General features: G+C 37.6%; 1 protein-coding gene across 1 annotated transcript in view; it reads left to right on the top strand.

Moving 5' to 3' along the window:
* The window catches only part of pex14 (peroxisomal biogenesis factor 14), a 69,421-nt gene extending 52,396 nt beyond the window's left edge, over positions 1-17,025 (top strand). Inside the window, exons 7-9 of the mRNA XM_061834175.1 lie at positions 619-716; positions 12,796-12,887; positions 15,578-17,025. Of these exons, the coding sequence (XP_061690159.1) occupies positions 619-716; positions 12,796-12,887; positions 15,578-15,914 (527 nt within the window). The 3' untranslated portion in view covers positions 15,915-17,025. The remainder of the gene's footprint in view (positions 1-618; positions 717-12,795; positions 12,888-15,577) is intronic.
* The last annotated feature ends 1,006 nt before the right edge of the window (positions 17,026-18,031 follow it).

The following is an 18,031-nucleotide window of genomic DNA, read 5'->3' as shown; positions in this document are numbered from 1 at the left end:
CACTTTACACGGCCACGATTTATATGAATGTTTATTGGTTTTCTATAATATAATCAGCTCAGGGAAACTTAATGCATTGTTTGGTAATACATGCATGACTGGAAGCAGGGGGCAACAAACTGTGCCTGCTGTTATTTGAAATCATACACCCGCATCCAACACCAACACTTGAACTAATTCAATCTTCAAAGTCAATGGAAAAAAGAACAATATTTATTCGGATTAGGAGGGACATTTTGTCTGGCAGCCTCCTCCTAAATGAGAGCCTTGTTTTTTTCTTTGTTGATCGTTTGAGGATTTAAGATGCATTAGAAGCCAGTGTCTGGGTGGATAATGGAAGGTTAGAGACTGTTATTTAATTTAAGTTCAGACACTAAAGATTAATATCTTCATCCTATGTGAAGAACCCTTCCCACCCGGCACCCTGTTACTCTTACCAAATTGCGACTGACAGTTGCCTTTAATTATAATTCTTGGTGGACAGCTTTGATATGTGACACAGTAGGAACATTTTGTGCGTGTGTGTAGGGGACCAGCAAAAAAAAAAAAAGAAATACATCCAACAGAGTCTTTCTTTCCAATTTACTACGTTGTATATTTTTGTTCTGTTTTTATCAGTTGGACAGCTACAGCAGACGCTGACTTCCCTCCAGGAGCTCCTGGTCCATCAGCAGCAGAAAATCCAGGAGCTCTCCCAGGAACTGACTGCAGCCGAGGTAGTCACCCCTTTATAATCGGCATCATCATAACTATCATGATCATCTTGGCATTATTCACATATTACCAACAACGAACAGTGAATCATGCTAGTTTCCCATTATTATTACAAATATTCCCAAAAAATAGGTTTTGATACTTACTGTAGTGCAAGCATTGCAGGGGTGGACCCACACCTCATAACATAGTAATTTTATGCCCGTTTTTTAAAGCTTTAATTTAATCTGATAAAGAAAGCCACTTTCAGCGACTTTCTTTCCTGTGATTTTTTTTTTTCTTTTTTCCCCCAATAAAGGAAAAAAGCCTTACAGGTATGAGAAAACAAAGTGACAATACGAAAAGAGTTTTCCTGTAATGTGGAAATGACTTACTGTTATAATGTTTTTGATGATTGCTGAATAGGCAATAACTTTGAAATTGCAAAGGAGCCCTGTAAAGGTGCTCAGATGAACTCTCAAGATTGATTAGGAGAGGGGCAAAGAGGTTTCTCTGGGCTTCTATGCACTAAAACCTCCTGTGCTGCCCTCGCTCATAACTGCCATACATCGACAGCCTTATTATACAGTTTATCATCAGAATGAAAGCTGCTCAACAAAAGTATGGTTCATCTCATTAGGGGGCCATAATGTTAAGCCATATTATCGTTTGTCTTTGCCTTGATTTTTATAGATGGTGTTGGTAATCTTTTTGGAATTTTAAGTGTTTAGATGAAGTGGCTATGTTCTAAAAAGTGATGTGCATGCATTAAATATTGCTCACTTTTTTATAACATGGCTCATAATTTACTTTATGATCTCTGGGCTCTAAAAACTGTCTTGGAAAAGAATCTTAGACAATGTTTTATGTCCACAGCTTGTTAAGCACATGGCTAGCATCTGGATAGCACAGGGAGACATATGTGGACACATCTGCTTCAACTCAAATGAGGGGGAAAAAGTATAAGTGCCTCCCTGAGATCAAGTTGATTTAAAGATTAGTCGCTCACTTTGTGCCATTTCAAGTTTTCAGTGTCATATTCGATTGTTTAGATTAGCAGAAATGTTTTTAAAATGAAAAACAAAATTGCATTTGTTATTATTCCACATAAAATGAATGACACACTGTTCAGTTAATATCCAATTTTGACTCTTCTGCTTGTGACATTCTTTTTGTTTAAGGAAATCGTCCCTGAATGGAATCCTGCTAATAAAATACGTAGTGGCAATAAGGTCCATCCACATTACAGGTGGATGGAAAAATGTTTTTCTTTGTCATTTTTCATTCCCAAATCACTCGTTGAATTAAACTGTGTTGACCTCATTTACTGTGAGTACCTTGTTGGAGAGCAGTAGTGTATAAAAAGTATATTTCACATCAAAATACCCATTAAACAAATCATAAACTCAGCCTCGTAGTTACAGCATAGATCTTAAATTTCCCCTGCGTCGGAGGAAGTCTTGTTGGCCAGGGAGGAAATTGGTAAATTGTTTTCAGGTGTAGGACAGGTGTAGAAGATCAGAATCACGTTTATGTTGGTGAGCTACTTCTTATTCACCGTTTGCGGCTTTAAGGGTTTGCTTCACCATGCTGTCAAAGTGTGCAACGCTTAGCAATTATACTGCACTTCTCAACACGGAAATGTGCCTTTAAGCCAAAACATATGGTGCTTTTGGTTTCTCTTGACTGCTATTATTTCTTGTAGTTTGGAAACCACTTATTTGTAGAGGAGACGTAAGAAAGTTTCTTAGTGACCCAAAACTCGGGGAAAAATATCTCTTGCACAAATTTATTTTTGCATTACATTACATAGTGCAAGTGACAAATATGGGTCACAGCAGCATAAAAACAAAACTAAAATACATGATATCCTAAAATGAGGCCTTCTAAGTGTGAATTACAATATAATATGAATATAATATGAATTGGATGTCAGTCAGTGCGCCTGCAACTTATGCAGACAGACCAGATATACTCTCAATGTGAAATTCAGCAATCGGTGACATTTACACAAACTCAATGCAAATTAACATTAAAAAGGGTAGATCAAAGCTACTTGAATTGCTAGTGGAGTTACTATTAAGTGTTTACAATTAAATAAGATGCTGTCATTACTTGTGTTGACCAGTGGTAAGAGTCGGTCAGGCCAGCTGAACAGCATGTAACGTTGAATAATTCTATTTGTGTGTGCGTGTGTGTGTGTGTGTGTGTGTGTGTGTGTGTGTGTGTGTGTGTGTGTGTGTGTGTGTGTGTGTGTGTGTGTGTGTGTGTGTGCGCGCGCGCATGTACATATCTATACCTTATGACGTGGTTGTTTTGCCATTTTCCCCAGTTCTTTCTCGGTTGAATTTGCTGTATTCCAGGAAATGAACTGAAGTAATATTTTATTCAGGATGCTTTATCCTTGATGTTAAATTTACTGCTATACTGTATATCTGCTCCATTATCATTACAAATTTACCTGTTAACTGTGTTTTCTCTGCTGTCTCAACTCACTGATTATTGGCTCTATTAGTGGGTACAGTGTTGAAGATTAGAAACTGCCTCCAAGCTTGTGTGAGAGTAACCGCCAATGGGAAATACCATAAAGAGAGTGAAATCAATTGCACTGTACCAGTGTTTCTACTCAAAAACTCTCCTCTTGGGACTTCCTTTTGAAAACAATTCAATCATAAATATAAATGCTTTACTTGAAAATGTAGTGTCTGCCGGCAGAGCAGCTCTGAATTAATTTGCCTTTAGACACTCTTAAACAAGGCTTGTTAAAGATCTTTTTTGCTAATGGTCCAGAGGCGTTTATCTTCATTTAACCAGATGAGCTGTTGTCCTTGGGTGCTGCTGCAGTTGATGTCTTATTTTCTAACCATGCAATGCAGTCTGTTTTATCTATATTCTTCTTTACAAATAATTAGCAGGGGAAGTCTCTTTCATCGTATTAACACAGTGAATAATACAGTGTGTAAAGTGTTGGTTAATTATTAAATACAAATCTTTTAAAATGAACTTTTAAGAATATTTTAGTTTTGTTTGGATATTTGCATGTGCAGTTTTTTACAATATGCCCAATTAGTTTTTTTTTTTTTTTAACCATGCTGTACAGTCTGTTTAATCTATATTCTTCTTTACAAAAGATTAGCAGGAGAAATCTCTTGAATAGTATTTAACACAGTGTGCAAAGTGTTGATTAAATACAGAATAAAAATCTCACAAATTGAACTTTTTAAAATATGTTAGTATTGTTTGTAGTGTTGGATGGTAACGTAGGGGTTTTTTTTGTTTGGTTTTTTTTTACAATACACCCAGTGATCTGAGTGCACAATTCAATTAGTTGCTGTTAAGGCCACACAGATGCCAAAGAGCCCTGCACCTGCTTTCCAGGAAGCAGGCTCGACCTCAAAATTATTATTTGCATAATGTCATCTGCAGGATGAAATCACAAATTGGCTAAATATTAGCTTGTAGGACTAGTGTAGTAAAATGTCTTGTGTTGCAAAATCGCTATTATTTTACAAAAACCTTAAACAGTTGATAAGGGTTGAATGTATTTTTAAATATGCCTGGTTGTATGATACAATGAAATCTAGTATATAAGTGTAAATGCAAATGTGTTGCTTCCAGGCTGTAAGGGATTTAAGTGTTGGGGAAAAAAAATAATACAATAATAAATAAATAAAATAATAATAAAAAAAAATACACTCCATCCTGCCAAAAAATTATTTTCCATTGAACCGATCCTTAACTGCTTTTAGCAATGGTGCTGACTTACATCCTGTGTATGTGATGTAAAACATGAAACAACTTTGTATCTGAAATTCCCGAGTAAAGATAAGTGATAAAAGTGCAAAATATTTGTTATATTCGTAGTTTAACATCCAAGTCACCATGCATTTCAAAGTGAAAGTGAAATCTCAAGTGTCAGTGCCATGGAATGCAATGTTGATAATTCTGTTTATAACCAGTTTGTGCAAGCATCAAATCTTATATGCCTCTGCGGTGTGTGAGATATGTCAGCACTTGAGGTTGAGCGCACTTTCAGTCTCGGCGGACATTGATACTCCAACACTTAGCCTGCAGCCAGCACTTAACACTGAAGTTCCAGACAATATGTGTTCATACACGCTAACATATGTATCTCAAAGCTGAAATTCAGCACGGGATCAACATTTGATTCGGTTTCTTTGAATTTAATAAGACGTCAGAGATACTTTTGCTTGACAGCATCGATGTAAGATAATATATATGTGGCAAGAGATTAACTGTTTCATTGTTAAGATTTATTCTTTCATCAGTCATCTTTGTTTTGCTAAGTATGTAAAAACAAAAACAAGGAATTTGTCTCTAGTAGTTCGGTTAGTTTGCTTACATTAAGGTCTCGACAGTTGACACCAGACAGATACTGTAGATAGCGTGAGGGCGATCTCTGGTGAAGGATGCCTCCTGAAGTCCACAATCATCTCTACAGTCTTTAGAGTGTAGAGGTTGGGAGATGATAGGTTGTGTTGGCCACACCAAAGCTCTAGTCTCGCGACTTCCTGTCGATATGCAGGTGGCATTAAGTCTGCATGATTTAAATTAAGGGTGTTCAAATTAAGAACATCCACATTCGTAGCACCCTGTAGCATAGATTCAAAATTACATTTGACTCGGGGTTCCTTATAGCCAGATATAGACCGGTAAATACTAATGACACGCTGTGGCGATCCCTAAAGGGACAAGTTGAAATAAATACAGTGAAGAAAATGAGTAATTGAACACCCTGCTATATTGCAAGTTCTCCCACTTAGAAATCATGGAGGGGTCTGAAATTTCATCGTAGGTGCATGTCCACTGTGAGAGAGAGAATCTGAAAAGAAAAATCCAGAAATCACAATGTATGATTTTTTTTTTTTAACGATTTAATTGTGTGATACAGCTGCAAAAAAGTATTTGAAAACCAATGGTAATATTTTGTACAGTAGCCTTTGTTTGCAGTTACTGAGGTCAAACATTTCATGTAGTTGTTCACCAGGTTGACACACACAGCAGGAGGGATTTTGGCCCACTCCTCCACACAGATCTCTAGATCAGACAGGTTTCTGGGCTGTTGCTGAGAAATACGGAGTTTCAGCTCCCCCGAAAGATTTTCTACTGGGTTTAGGTCTGGAGACCGGCTAGGCTACGCCAGAACCTTGATATGCTTCTTACGGAGCCGCTCCTTGGTTTTCCTGGCTGTGTGCTTCGGGTCATTGTCATGTTGAAAGACCCAGCCACGACCCATCTTCAATGCTCTGACTGAAGGAAAGAGGTTGTTCCTCAAAATCTCACAATATATCCGGTCATCCTCTCCTTAATACAATGCAATCATCCTGTCCCATGTCCAGAAAAACACCCCAAAACCATGATGCTACTACCCCCATGCTTCAAAGTAGGGATGGTGTCCTTGGGATGGAACTCATCATTCGTCTTCCTCCAAACATGGTTAGTGGAATTATGACCAAAAAGTTCAATTTTGGTGTCATCTGACCACAAAACCTCCTCCCATGACTCCTCTATATCATCCAAATGGTCATTGGACAACTTAAGACGGGGCTTGACATGTGCTGGTTTAAGTAGAGGAACCTTAAGTGCCATTTTAAACCATGACGTCTTTGTGTATTACCAACAGTCAAGTTGGAAACGGTGGTCCCAGCTCTTTTCAGGTCATTGACCAAGTCCTGTCGTGCGTCCTGGGCTGATTCCTCACCTTTCTAAGGACCATTGAGACCCTACAAGGTGATATCTTGCATGGGGCTCCACTTCGATTGAGATTGACAGTCATGTTTAGCTTTTTCCATTTTCTAATGTTTGCTAGAGCAGTGGACGTTTTTTCACCATGCTGTTTGGCAATTTCTCCTTAGCCTTTTCCAGGCGTGTGGAGTTGTACAATTTTGTCTCTGGTGTTTTTGGACAGCTTTTTGGTCTTGGCCATGTTCCAAGTTTGAGTCTTACTGATTGTATGGGGTGGACAAGTGTCTTTATTCCGCTAACAACTTCACATAGGTGCATCTGAGTCAGTGATAATACATGGATTGGAGGTGGACTTTTAAAGGCGGACTAACATGTCTTTGAGGGTCAGAATTGTAGCTGATAGACAGGTGTTGAAATACTTATTTGCAGCTGTGTATCACAAATAAATCATTAAAAAAAATCATACACTGATTTCTGGATTTTTCTTTTAGATTATCTCTCTCACAGTGGACATGCACCTACGATGAAAATTTCAGACCCCTTCATGATTTCTAAGTGGGAGAACTTGCAATATAGCAGGGTGTTCAAATATTTATTTTCTTCACTGTACATACGTGATAGTAATGCGGCCCTAGAGGGGCACAAGACCGGTCCCAAGCCTGTATAAATGCAAAGGGTTGTGTCAGGAAGAGGATCTGGCTTAAAAGTTTGCCAAGCAAATATGAGCGTTCATCTAAAGAATCCCATGGGCCGTGGCCCGGTTGAGCAGTTGAAACCATCAACGAGCTGTTTTGACTCTAAACTATCTCACTCTTTCAAAGCTATTGCGAAGTCAATGCTTGCTGAATGAATGAATGAAATAAAACTGGGATATCTGCTTCAGTTCTGTTTGTCACTTTTTTTTTTTTTTTTTTTTACTTGGCTTATTAGCAAAACACATTATTCAAAACAAGTTTTGATTTTGTTTTGTTTTTTCCACTTCTGGAATTTTTATGGTCTCTTAGCGGGATTTAAACTCAAAGTGTCTTTCTTAAAACAAAAGTCGCTACAGGGATCAGAGAAGTAGAAATCTTAAAAAAAATCAAAGTTGCCAACGCTGATGACTTGTTTTAAACTAGCTCCCTCCCTTGTGTTTGTAGCCACATCATTAGTGCGGCTGCATTAGTGTGATGTGGAAGTCTTAAAAAAAAAAAAAAGTTACCATCTCAGGAAACCATCCAATATCAGCCTATACATATTTTTTTATGTAATCTTAATCATGCTTTATTATAGTGATAGCTTGCGGAGGGAAGGGGTTAAAATGGTAGTAATAAAGTGATAATTATAATAAGAATGTTTTCCTGGGCCTCCCAATGCAGCACCTCTAAAACACTGCGCATCAACAAGGTTATGGAGCTGATAAACAACCCCACTGAGAAATACAGCTGATCTCCTCATCTTTAGTTCTTTACTTTTCCTCCTCAGCCTCCTCCTTGCTCAGTAAATGAGTTGATCCCTTTCAGATTTGATTCAATTAATTTCTCTTGGATTTTATTACAAGCGATAGAGTCCAAATTTTTCCCTTTTATCCAATAGCAGTCCCTGGCAAGCATCCTCCGGTGAGTTAGTCGAGACTTGCTATAGTTTTAGTTTTAGTCCAGTTTTCCTGTGACTTTGACCTTTCTCCCTTGAGTATCCTCACATACGGTAGGGTCAAAATGTATTTGGTCAGCCACCAATTGTGCAAGTTTTCCCACTTAAAAAGATACAAGCGGCCTGTAATTTTCATCAGTGGTACACCTCATATATGAAAGACAAAATGAGGGGGAAAAAAAAATATTTTCTCATTTTGAAAGAATTTATTGGAAATTTATGGTGGAAAATAACAATTTGGTCAATAATAAAAGTTCATCACAATACTTTGTTTTATACCCTTTGTTGGCAATTACAGAGGTCAAGCATTTTCTGTAAGTCTTGACAAATTTTAGTCTGATTTCGGTCCTGTAAACACTACTCACATTGGTTTTGATTTTTGTTAAGACCTTCACTATGACATCCAGTCATAATGGAGGTGAGAAAAGGAATCACACTCACCTTAGTATTGGTGAAAACTTGAGTCTGGGTTTTCCATGGCTAGAGTATATGAAGAATACAGCGTGAAAAACCAAACTGTCACATATATCAAAATAAGGACGAATTTAAGCTTTTGCAGTGACGTTGTGATGTAGACCCTACCAAAGTTAAGAATGGTCTTGTGCATACATCGTACATACTTCATCTGATGTATTTGCAATAATTTTGTACTGTACAAGGTATTTTGGGACACAAAAAGAAGTGCTTCCAATGAACAGAAAAATTGGTTGATTGGACGACCCTCTCGGTCCATCAAACTGAGGTTCCACTGTTTTCTGCATTGAACCAACAATGACAAGTGAAATAGCTCACAGCACACGTGGCCATCTATTTACCGATTGTGCATTTTGTAATAGCTGTGGAATAATTTTATCTATGTATTTTATTATAATTATTTTTTTACTCGAGAATTTTCCAAGAACATTTTTTATTTGTAGTAGTAAAAACAATAACTGGAATCTGTTATATAATAATATATAATAATGTTTGTTTTACTTCTTTTTTCCCAATACCCGACAAAAATATTTTCATGATTTTTTTTTTTTTCCCCAAAAGTGTGTGGAAAAATATCCTTCTATCTTATGGGATGATTTTCAAAGCAAATATTTTCTTAAAGGAATAAGTGAGGAAGTAGTCTTTGTGGGTTTTTATTCCAAAAAAGAAGTCTTTGCACAGAGACGTGAAGGTGCAGGTGTCACCAGTTGTTACCGCTTACTGAAGTCTAAGCCAAACTCTAAGAGCACATGACAATACTCGAGAAATGAGAACATAAGACACACAGCTGTGCATATACACAGAGACAACACCAAAAAAAAAAAATGTTGCACATAAACGTACAGACTACACTACATAAAACAAAGGCACAGCTGTGCAAATTTGTGACTGCAGGTTGTAGCATATAACAATCCTTTTACAGTCAATGCCACTATAAATAAATGTTTTCCCCACAACTTGTTTTCCCCTGCAGTAACTTAATACATTACAAGAATAACACAGAGATACTTACAGTATCCCTAGTGAACAACAGATTTTTTTTTGTAATCAGTCAAAATAATGCACTTTTTTTTAAAAATAATTTTCTTTGTCTTTTTTTATATTGTTTTAAAATCTGAAATTGTTAGCGTCCTTAACCCCAAATGTCTGGACTCCAACCAGAAGAGCTTTAACCTAGACTTTAAATAAATTCTTAAACCTCAAAGACTTTTACCTAGATTTTAACATGCACAACGGGACTCGGACCCTACCAATGGAATGTGGGCAGAGCAATTACTAATACCACCTATTATAAACACAAGATTGTTTCAAATATAATACACATTTTTAATTAAAATATTCTTTACCGTAACCTTTTATTTGGAGGACATGTCCGTTTAAATCCTGAGGTGATAGCGGACATCCACAGGTCCGCCTTCACGTCATTAATTCTATGGGTGGAGGCAGGACTCATGAGTGCATGATCATTCACTCCTGCAGTTCCCCGGATGGGCAGTCAATCCTATTTTCCCCACATCCAGACAAAACAAAACAACTGTTGAGGCATATCTTTTTCTGACACAATAAGTAAGGAAGCAATTTTTGTGTTTTGATCTCAAAAAAAAAATAAAAATCTGAAGTTTAACCAAAACAATCACCTCCATTATAAAGAAGTGGCGGAGAGAGAAAAGAATAGGAAAGCAAATGAATTCTTTGTCCAGCTGCACTCAACTTATCTTTATCGAAAAACCGCTCGTAGTCACATCATAGCTGGGAACAACTTGTCTGTACAACATGGCCAAAAAAACAGATAGTAGTTACATATAACGATAAAGCATCTGAAGGTTGTATAAAACTAATGGAAGTACTATTTGCTAAATATCATACATACATTTTCCAACTTTGAAAAATAGATGAAACAGGACTATATTTGGAGCTGGTCCACTGTCTGTTCAGGTTTCTACCTGAAGTTTTATGGGATTAATGCTTTTAGTTCAAAATCAATAGCCTTTGTGATTTTATGATTTTTGTAACAAGATCCATGTGGTAAGTGAGGTTAAAGAGCAACTCAGTACATGTTCCTTTTTATACTCCACCACAAACAATTTTCATTTGGTCTCCAAGCACATACAACACACGTGTGGCCATCTATTACATGTTGGTACGTGTTGTAGTAGCTGTGGAATCTATCTATATATTTTATTATATTTATTTTTTTACTCATGAGAATTTTCTATGTGGTTTCTGCTTTGTAGTAGTAAAAAATAGCAACTGAAATGTCTTTGACATAATGTATTTGTTTTACTTCTTTTTTACAATATTCTACAAAAATATCAACCGGGTAGTTCCCTGTTTCAAAGCAAGAAAGAAATTATTGCTCCGTGACTATTATCGCAATGTTTTTATTTCTCAAAAGTATTCTCTGTAGATTGACTGTCTGTTGTCGTATTAGAACGGATCCAACTACTGGAGACGAATTTCTTGCATGTTGTCAATAATTGAATTAATTAATCAGTATTAATAGCATTTTCATTTCAGACAGTACATTTATTTGACACCACAAGCAATGTTTTTAAACCAAAATGCTTTCTAGACAATGAATTGACATGGGTGAACTAAAGCAACAAAATGAGGCAGTTATGGAAATATAATCTCAAAATGCATTTCCGGACGAGAATATTGGTAGGCCTGTAACTCAAGTTCAAGTTGGAGTTTTGGACTTCATGTGAACACACTCCTTTTCAATGAACTGTAATGCAACTTTTTTTTTTTTTTTTAAATTAACTTTCAAGTACATTCCAAAATAGTGTGGTAAACAGAGCAACAGTTGAATATAAAGTGCGACATCTATGATCTCAATTGATTTCAAAGGGAAAAAAAATAAACAGAAGGAATTAACCCTGTAATATGTATGTAATGTAATAAACCTGATACAATTCATAACACCTTCATAACATCAATAATAAATATTCAATAAACCCTGATACACTGTGGGGTTACTTCCAATTCCCGTCCCCTTTGTGTCTTTGGCCAGAGAAACATCCCAGCACACTCTCGTGCATACACGACAGCTACATTGTTAGCATGACTTATTCATGATGGTGTACTGTCAAACATGTAATGTTAGCAGTTTGATGTAGTTTTTGGATTGTACAATTCATTTAAAATCCGAGAGGTCATCAACAAACATGACGACCTGCTGAGAATGATGAAATAACGTATGCTGTCGTTCTCTTTGCCCACCCATGCAAGCGACCATCGTTTTATATGTTTAGCCTTGATTTGTCTCAAGAGCTGTCCAATTTTTTTTTTTAAACTTTTGTTGCTCACCATAGTTGCATCATTCAGCAAGGAAACTATAGTAGTCTCCTTTCCAACAGACTGAGGTGTGTTCGCGAAAGCCTCCATTTGGGGCAGTTCAGTTGAGCAAATGATTGACATCTCTTCGGTCATGGCTCCTGTTTTTACAATCAGTTATTTCTTCTCGCACCGTGACCAATTGTAAACTACTAATTAAAACAAAAATTAGAGGCATAAAATGGGGCAGGAAGGGATGATTTTTTAAAAGATAGTTATAATATTATGTCAGCACTATTAGCATATTTTAGTGTTTTTTTTTTTTTTTTTTTTTTTTTACTGGAAACTCTAAGGGAGGAATGAGAGAGAGAAAAAGAGAGTTAGGGTACTATAGCATTTGATATGCATGAAACGCCAAGCAGATAAACATAAATCCCTTTTATTTTCTTTTTTTTCCAGAAGCTGCTTATTGGTATGCATTGTTTTTCTATTTTTTACATAGGTTTCATGTGTGTGTAACAGAGCAAATATCTTTCACATACGTTAAAGGAACGATCTGCACTCATGAGTGTAGCTATTGTTCAAAGCTAAAGCATGTTTTTAGATTTATATTATTATTTCATCCATCCATCCACTATCAACATTATATTATATTACATTACATTATCCAAAACACTCCACACTGCCTTAACTTTTCCTGAGTAATAGGGAACTACTGAATCGTTGATTCATTCGCCCTGTGGTGCAAATCAATTTGACTGTCATGTTATTGTTTGTCTTTACCCATATACTGTACAGTGTAGGGGTTGCCAAGGTGACCAGATGACCTTCACGACTACACAAATATCGAGGCTTTCTGTTTACCATGTTTGTTTACCCAATAGCCTATGTCTCTTTTTCGAAACAAAGCTGGTTTTGATTTTTTTTTCCTTTTGTACTGAGTGATAATGGAGGGATCGTTGAAACAGTCTTGTTGACTTTGGGGGATGTATTGTGTGTTATATTTTCCTTTAGGCGGCATCTGCAACCACTCGCATCCTGGACAACCAAATAGTTGGAGAGCTGAAAGCTGAGATAGTCTCTTTGAAGGGTTTACTGCTTAGCAGGTAACAAAGTTATTCAGTCCCCTCGTCAGTGTGGTGTGTGTGGTGTGTGTGTGCGTGTGTGTGTGTGCGTGCGTGTGTGTGTTGTGTGTGTGTGTGTGCGTGTGTGTGTGTGGTGTGTGTGTGTGTTGTGTGTGTGTGTGTGTGTGTGTGTGCATGCGTGTGTGTGTGTGTGTGTGTGTGTGTGTGTGTGTGTGTGTGTGTGCGCACTCCAAAGACCAACGTTGTTTTCTAGCCTGTTTGGATTTCTATGGATGTGTCCCATTTCTCCCATGTGACATTATTGAACGGGAACATCTCTCTTGAATCTCTTGCCTACACGTGGGAAACTGTGTACATTTTAATCAGCCTAATATCGCTACATTTTTATCCATCCACACCATGTTACTTTATGAAGTACTTGTTAATATATTATTAATTTGAAAGACTGTTTTCCATATTTGCATTTCTAAAATTTTACAAAAATCATGTTCAAATTTAAATCGTGTTTTAGATCACAAGATACAATACCTACAATAGTGTCTTTTCAACAGATTCAATAGACAGTGAACAGTTACAGCTAACCCTTTGTCCAAAAAATGCAAGCAGTAGACTGCATGAATATCAAACTGTTGGAGAATGCCATTGAAATAATGTTTTTTTTTTAACCACTGTGCGATTCTAGTTTATCGTTTCAGTAAGCTAGTAGTTTTAAAATGTGATTCTCAGTTGTAGTCATCCCAAATGATCATTGCTCATTCGCAACACTGAATGAACAGATCATCATCTTGCAAGTCAAGAGTGTCACACCGTGGTCTTAGCCTGATTTTAAGTTGTAGTGCTGCTTCAGGTATCACAAACATTTGTGTTCAGGTACGAATTAATACAACACTATACGGTATTCCAAACTACTTGCACCCTTAAACAACCATAAATGTCAAATGGGGTTTGGGGATATTATCTAACTGTGGCACTAGATATTACAGATCGCACTATTACTTTTATTTCACAGCTTGCCTTGGCCATTAGCATACTGCAGTCTTCAGCATCTCAGCACTGTCTTTTGTGTTTCCATACTTTTATAGGTAAACAAGACTACTACCTACCGGTCCTTTGACTTTACTTTTGCTCTCTTTTGTGGCAGTAAAAGGAAAATGAAGAAGGAATTAAAAAGAATAGTGAAGCAGGCAGTTGGCTCAAAACATTTGGGGTTGACCGCAAAAATAATTGTGGGACACGAGGTCATCATTTTCTTTTATTTCTAGATATTTACAGTACCTCACATGAATGTGATAGTGGAACTTGTTACTGATTTGGGACATAGTCACTACAGCAGTGGTCAGACGAGCCCAGAGTTGCACAAGGATAGCACAGTATGACGCGTCATCTACCGTGGTAAAGAATGTTGGTGTCTCTGGTCGAACATTCAATGTCTGCTTGTATAGTCAGGTTTCACAGCAGGTAAAGTATAAACTCTAAAACATTTTTTTTTATTGCATTACAATATCTGCCTTTTCAGGTAATGTGTGTTTGTATGGACAGAGTGTCTCCTGCACATTCTTGCTATCAATAATACATATTGTAACGTTCATTGATTATTTCCATTGATTTTGACTCACCATTTTAAGTCACAGTTTGAATTGTTAGCTGCGTCAATGTTGGCATTAGATGCATTTTATTTTTACTCAACCGGTTATGACTTCGCTGAGGGAGACTCATAGCAATCAGAGGCTTGTCAAAGATAGCCACCCCCGTTACTTGTACACATAATGAAACCTCCTTTGCACAATACATACAATGCTATTATCCTTTGTTTTGCACTGAGGCGTCTGTTCATTTGTTTTAACAAAGTTAAGTCAAACTTTTGAACACCGCTCAATACTTCTTTGGTTTTTGGCTCTTCTTCATTGGTTTTCAGCATGTTTCTTCGGTGGCTCGGCGGACTGTCGGCGTCGAAACTAGGAGCCAAAATGTTAAAATCTGAATTACTGTGAGAGAAACAAAATGATAGTCTCTGTTCTATTCGACACGCACTGCCAAATCATAAACGTTAGCCTAAAATATTGTGACCTCACCAACAACCTCCATGGACAAAAGAAATGATACTGTACAAAAAGAATAGGAACGCCAGGCTGAAATTTGGCATAAAGTAAAGCAACAAAAGATGATAATGCAGCCAGATGAGGCTAGACACTGTCAAAAACCTGTGAAAGAGGAAGCCTAAAGGGAGCAACACCCGCCCTCCCAAAAAAGAAAATAAAAGCATACTTTTAAGAGGTTTCCTTGAAAGTCTGGGACACCATCACATAAGAATAATACAAAAGGTTGTTCATGTTAATGGTCATAAACTTGAAGCAATTACAACAATCAAAGGATTTGAAACCAAATGTGAAGTCTCATTCACATCGGTCTATTTGTTCCAATACTTCTGCTCACCTATATATGTGATTTTAAATCATTAATCTTACATCACAATTAGTAGACATTCACATGTTGGCCAGTGATCATCTTCAACTATTAAACAGTGAACAAAAACAATTTTGGACACCGCCAGAGACTCTTCTGCTTTGTATGTGAGTTGAATCTCTTAAGAGAGGCTTAAGTCTTGTATGCTTTATTAGAAGTCTTGCCATGTTCAAAAACGATGGCCAAAAGGTCAAGGTACTCCTGTATTTCCAATTGCTAAATGATAATGTCGTTATTCTCTGTCACAGGAGACAATTTCCTTCCACTCCCTCAATTTCTAAGATCCCCTCATGGCAGATTCCCTTGAAAGGGCCCTCAGCATCCGGCTCCCAATCAGTCAACCACAGCAGCAGCGACATCTCTCCTGTCAGTAACGAGTCAGACAGCTCCTCCCCTGTCAAAGATGGACACCTCAGCTCACAGGATGCGCTGGGTGGGGCACTCGGTATCAACGGTGATGTCGTAGGCCCTGACACAGCACTGGCTTTGGACTTGAAAGACCAAGTTCGCATTGACTTGCAGGGAGAAGACGATGATAGCCCGAAAAAGCAAGAGGCGTGCGGTCTAAGCATTCAGGCGGACTAGCGTCAATATGGAGCCGGACAGATCCACAAACGGGCGGCCAGAGGGTGCCACTCATGAAAGAGAGGTGGATTAGACTTCCGTAAAACTCTCCAAGCAGATCTCTTCTGATCTGTGACGCCTCCACTTTGACTCATTTTGCATTGGTGTCTCTCTGTCAATTATTCACAAGGCCATCGGGGCAGCATATGTGTAAACTAAAAGCCCTGAAATTCAAGATTAGTATGTGATGAGTGACTTTGTTCAATGCCCGCGTCAGGATGTTCACAGGAGAGTGGAAGACAAATGCTTTTTCCACTGCTTTGCTCTTTCATTGAGGGCTGAATTGTGAATCAATGCCAATGTTTGCTTGTGCGTGGCGGGTGTGGAGGGAGACAATTGGGGGGCGGGAGAGACTGGCATATGTGCTCTATCTGCAACTCCAGCAGAGCAGCTGATTTGGTTTGTGAAGTATGTTAATAATCAAATGATCAACAAATAACAGATGTATTAGTTCATGCAGCTTGAAATGTCAACCACACTAAAAACGCAAGTCTAATACAGAAAGCCTCGATGAATTGTCATTTTCTGTAACAAGCCCCTTGGTCTAAATTAGGCGGGCCCTCCCATGGTGACTAATGTTTACTGAAAACTGAGCCCATATATATATATATTTTTTTTTATATATATTTTATTATGATGCATTAAGACACCAAAACCTGTCACAGATGGAAGTTGCAGAATTTGTGTCACTTGTTTTCTCAGTGTGGAGGTGAATGTGGAAAGCTTACAAATGTCCCTTGATTGAAAAAGAAAGTCATAAATGATTACTTGATTCATTGAATTAGTCACTCTGCAGCTCAAGATGACTTCATGAGTAAGAAGACAGGCAAAATCTCGCCTCCTGTCCCACATTCATCTCTCATCGCACAGCCTTAGTATCGACGCACCAAGGTGGAAGGAGGCTGCACAAGTCTGATAGCAGTTCTGAACAAGCAATTGCTGTGCAATGTTTGAATCATCTGTCTCATTAGCAAAGGCTTATTAGAACTGAAAATTTCACCCTCATGTAAATTATAACTTTTTTTTGTGTCTGTGGGGTATCTAATTATAATAAAGATGTTTTTCATTGATATATTTTTGTGTTTTTATTGCTGTGTTCAATATTGTTGTCCACTTAAGTTACTGTCTCGAGTCCTTTGGTTCACTCTTGGTTCTGACAGTTGAATTTAAGTGGATCAAAAAGTAAAACAAGACCATTAACATAACACGTTGTTCCAATAGAATAAAGGAATAAATGTCGCGGACCCCACATATTGTAGCTGATGGGAACTGAGCCTGACCACAAATAGTAAAAAGCCATGATTAGCGAAGATCACCCAAAATATTAGAATTTCCTGTATTGTGCTTGACTCATAAATTACTACAAATTATGATTGCCAAACAAATGGAAAGTGACTCAAAGCAAATTTGTACAATATAAACAATGGAAATTGAAATATTTCCTCTTGGAGATTGTCATAAAAAAATGGAAATTTGCACAATAACTTCTTTGTGGGTATGGAGTACAAAAGTAAGGATACAATGACACCTCTCTCTTGAAAACATAAAGTGAATGTATACTTGAAGCATGTTTCTTTACTGACTAGGGTTGGGGTTACAATAATTTTTAGGGTTTGTAATACCTATTTTCCCTAATTAAGTAACATGTTAGTGTCATTGTGACAATTGCCGGTACCACTCTATTTATTACCCTTGTCAACAAGTTTGCTGTATTACTGTAGTGCACCCCTTAGAGATGAAACGAGAAGTGCTACTTATGTACATAGGGTGTCGCTTGACTCCCAAGTGCAAAACTAAACTCTTTGTCCAGATTTGTGACAGCGACTTCTGACATCTTTGTGTTGGTGTTGCACCTCATGGTTCAGGTATCTTTTGTCCATTTCCTATGTTCCAGATTCACAGAGTCATCCAAAATGAGCCCAAATGTCACATTTAAAAGTAGAAGTCGCTAGCCTCACGATGCAGAGGCTGCCGCTTGCTTTCGTTACCATTTTGTTGTCGATTGGTCAACTGCTGCTTCCCTCCGTACAATACGAATCACATGCAAAGTGTCTGCCGCTGTCCATTAGGTGAATCGA

This window comes from Syngnathoides biaculeatus, chromosome 2, assembly GCF_019802595.1.
Source record: "Syngnathoides biaculeatus isolate LvHL_M chromosome 2, ASM1980259v1, whole genome shotgun sequence".
NCBI classification, from domain to species: domain Eukaryota; kingdom Metazoa; phylum Chordata; class Actinopteri; order Syngnathiformes; family Syngnathidae; genus Syngnathoides; species Syngnathoides biaculeatus.
This window is presented reverse-complemented; position numbering and strand designations above follow the sequence as displayed.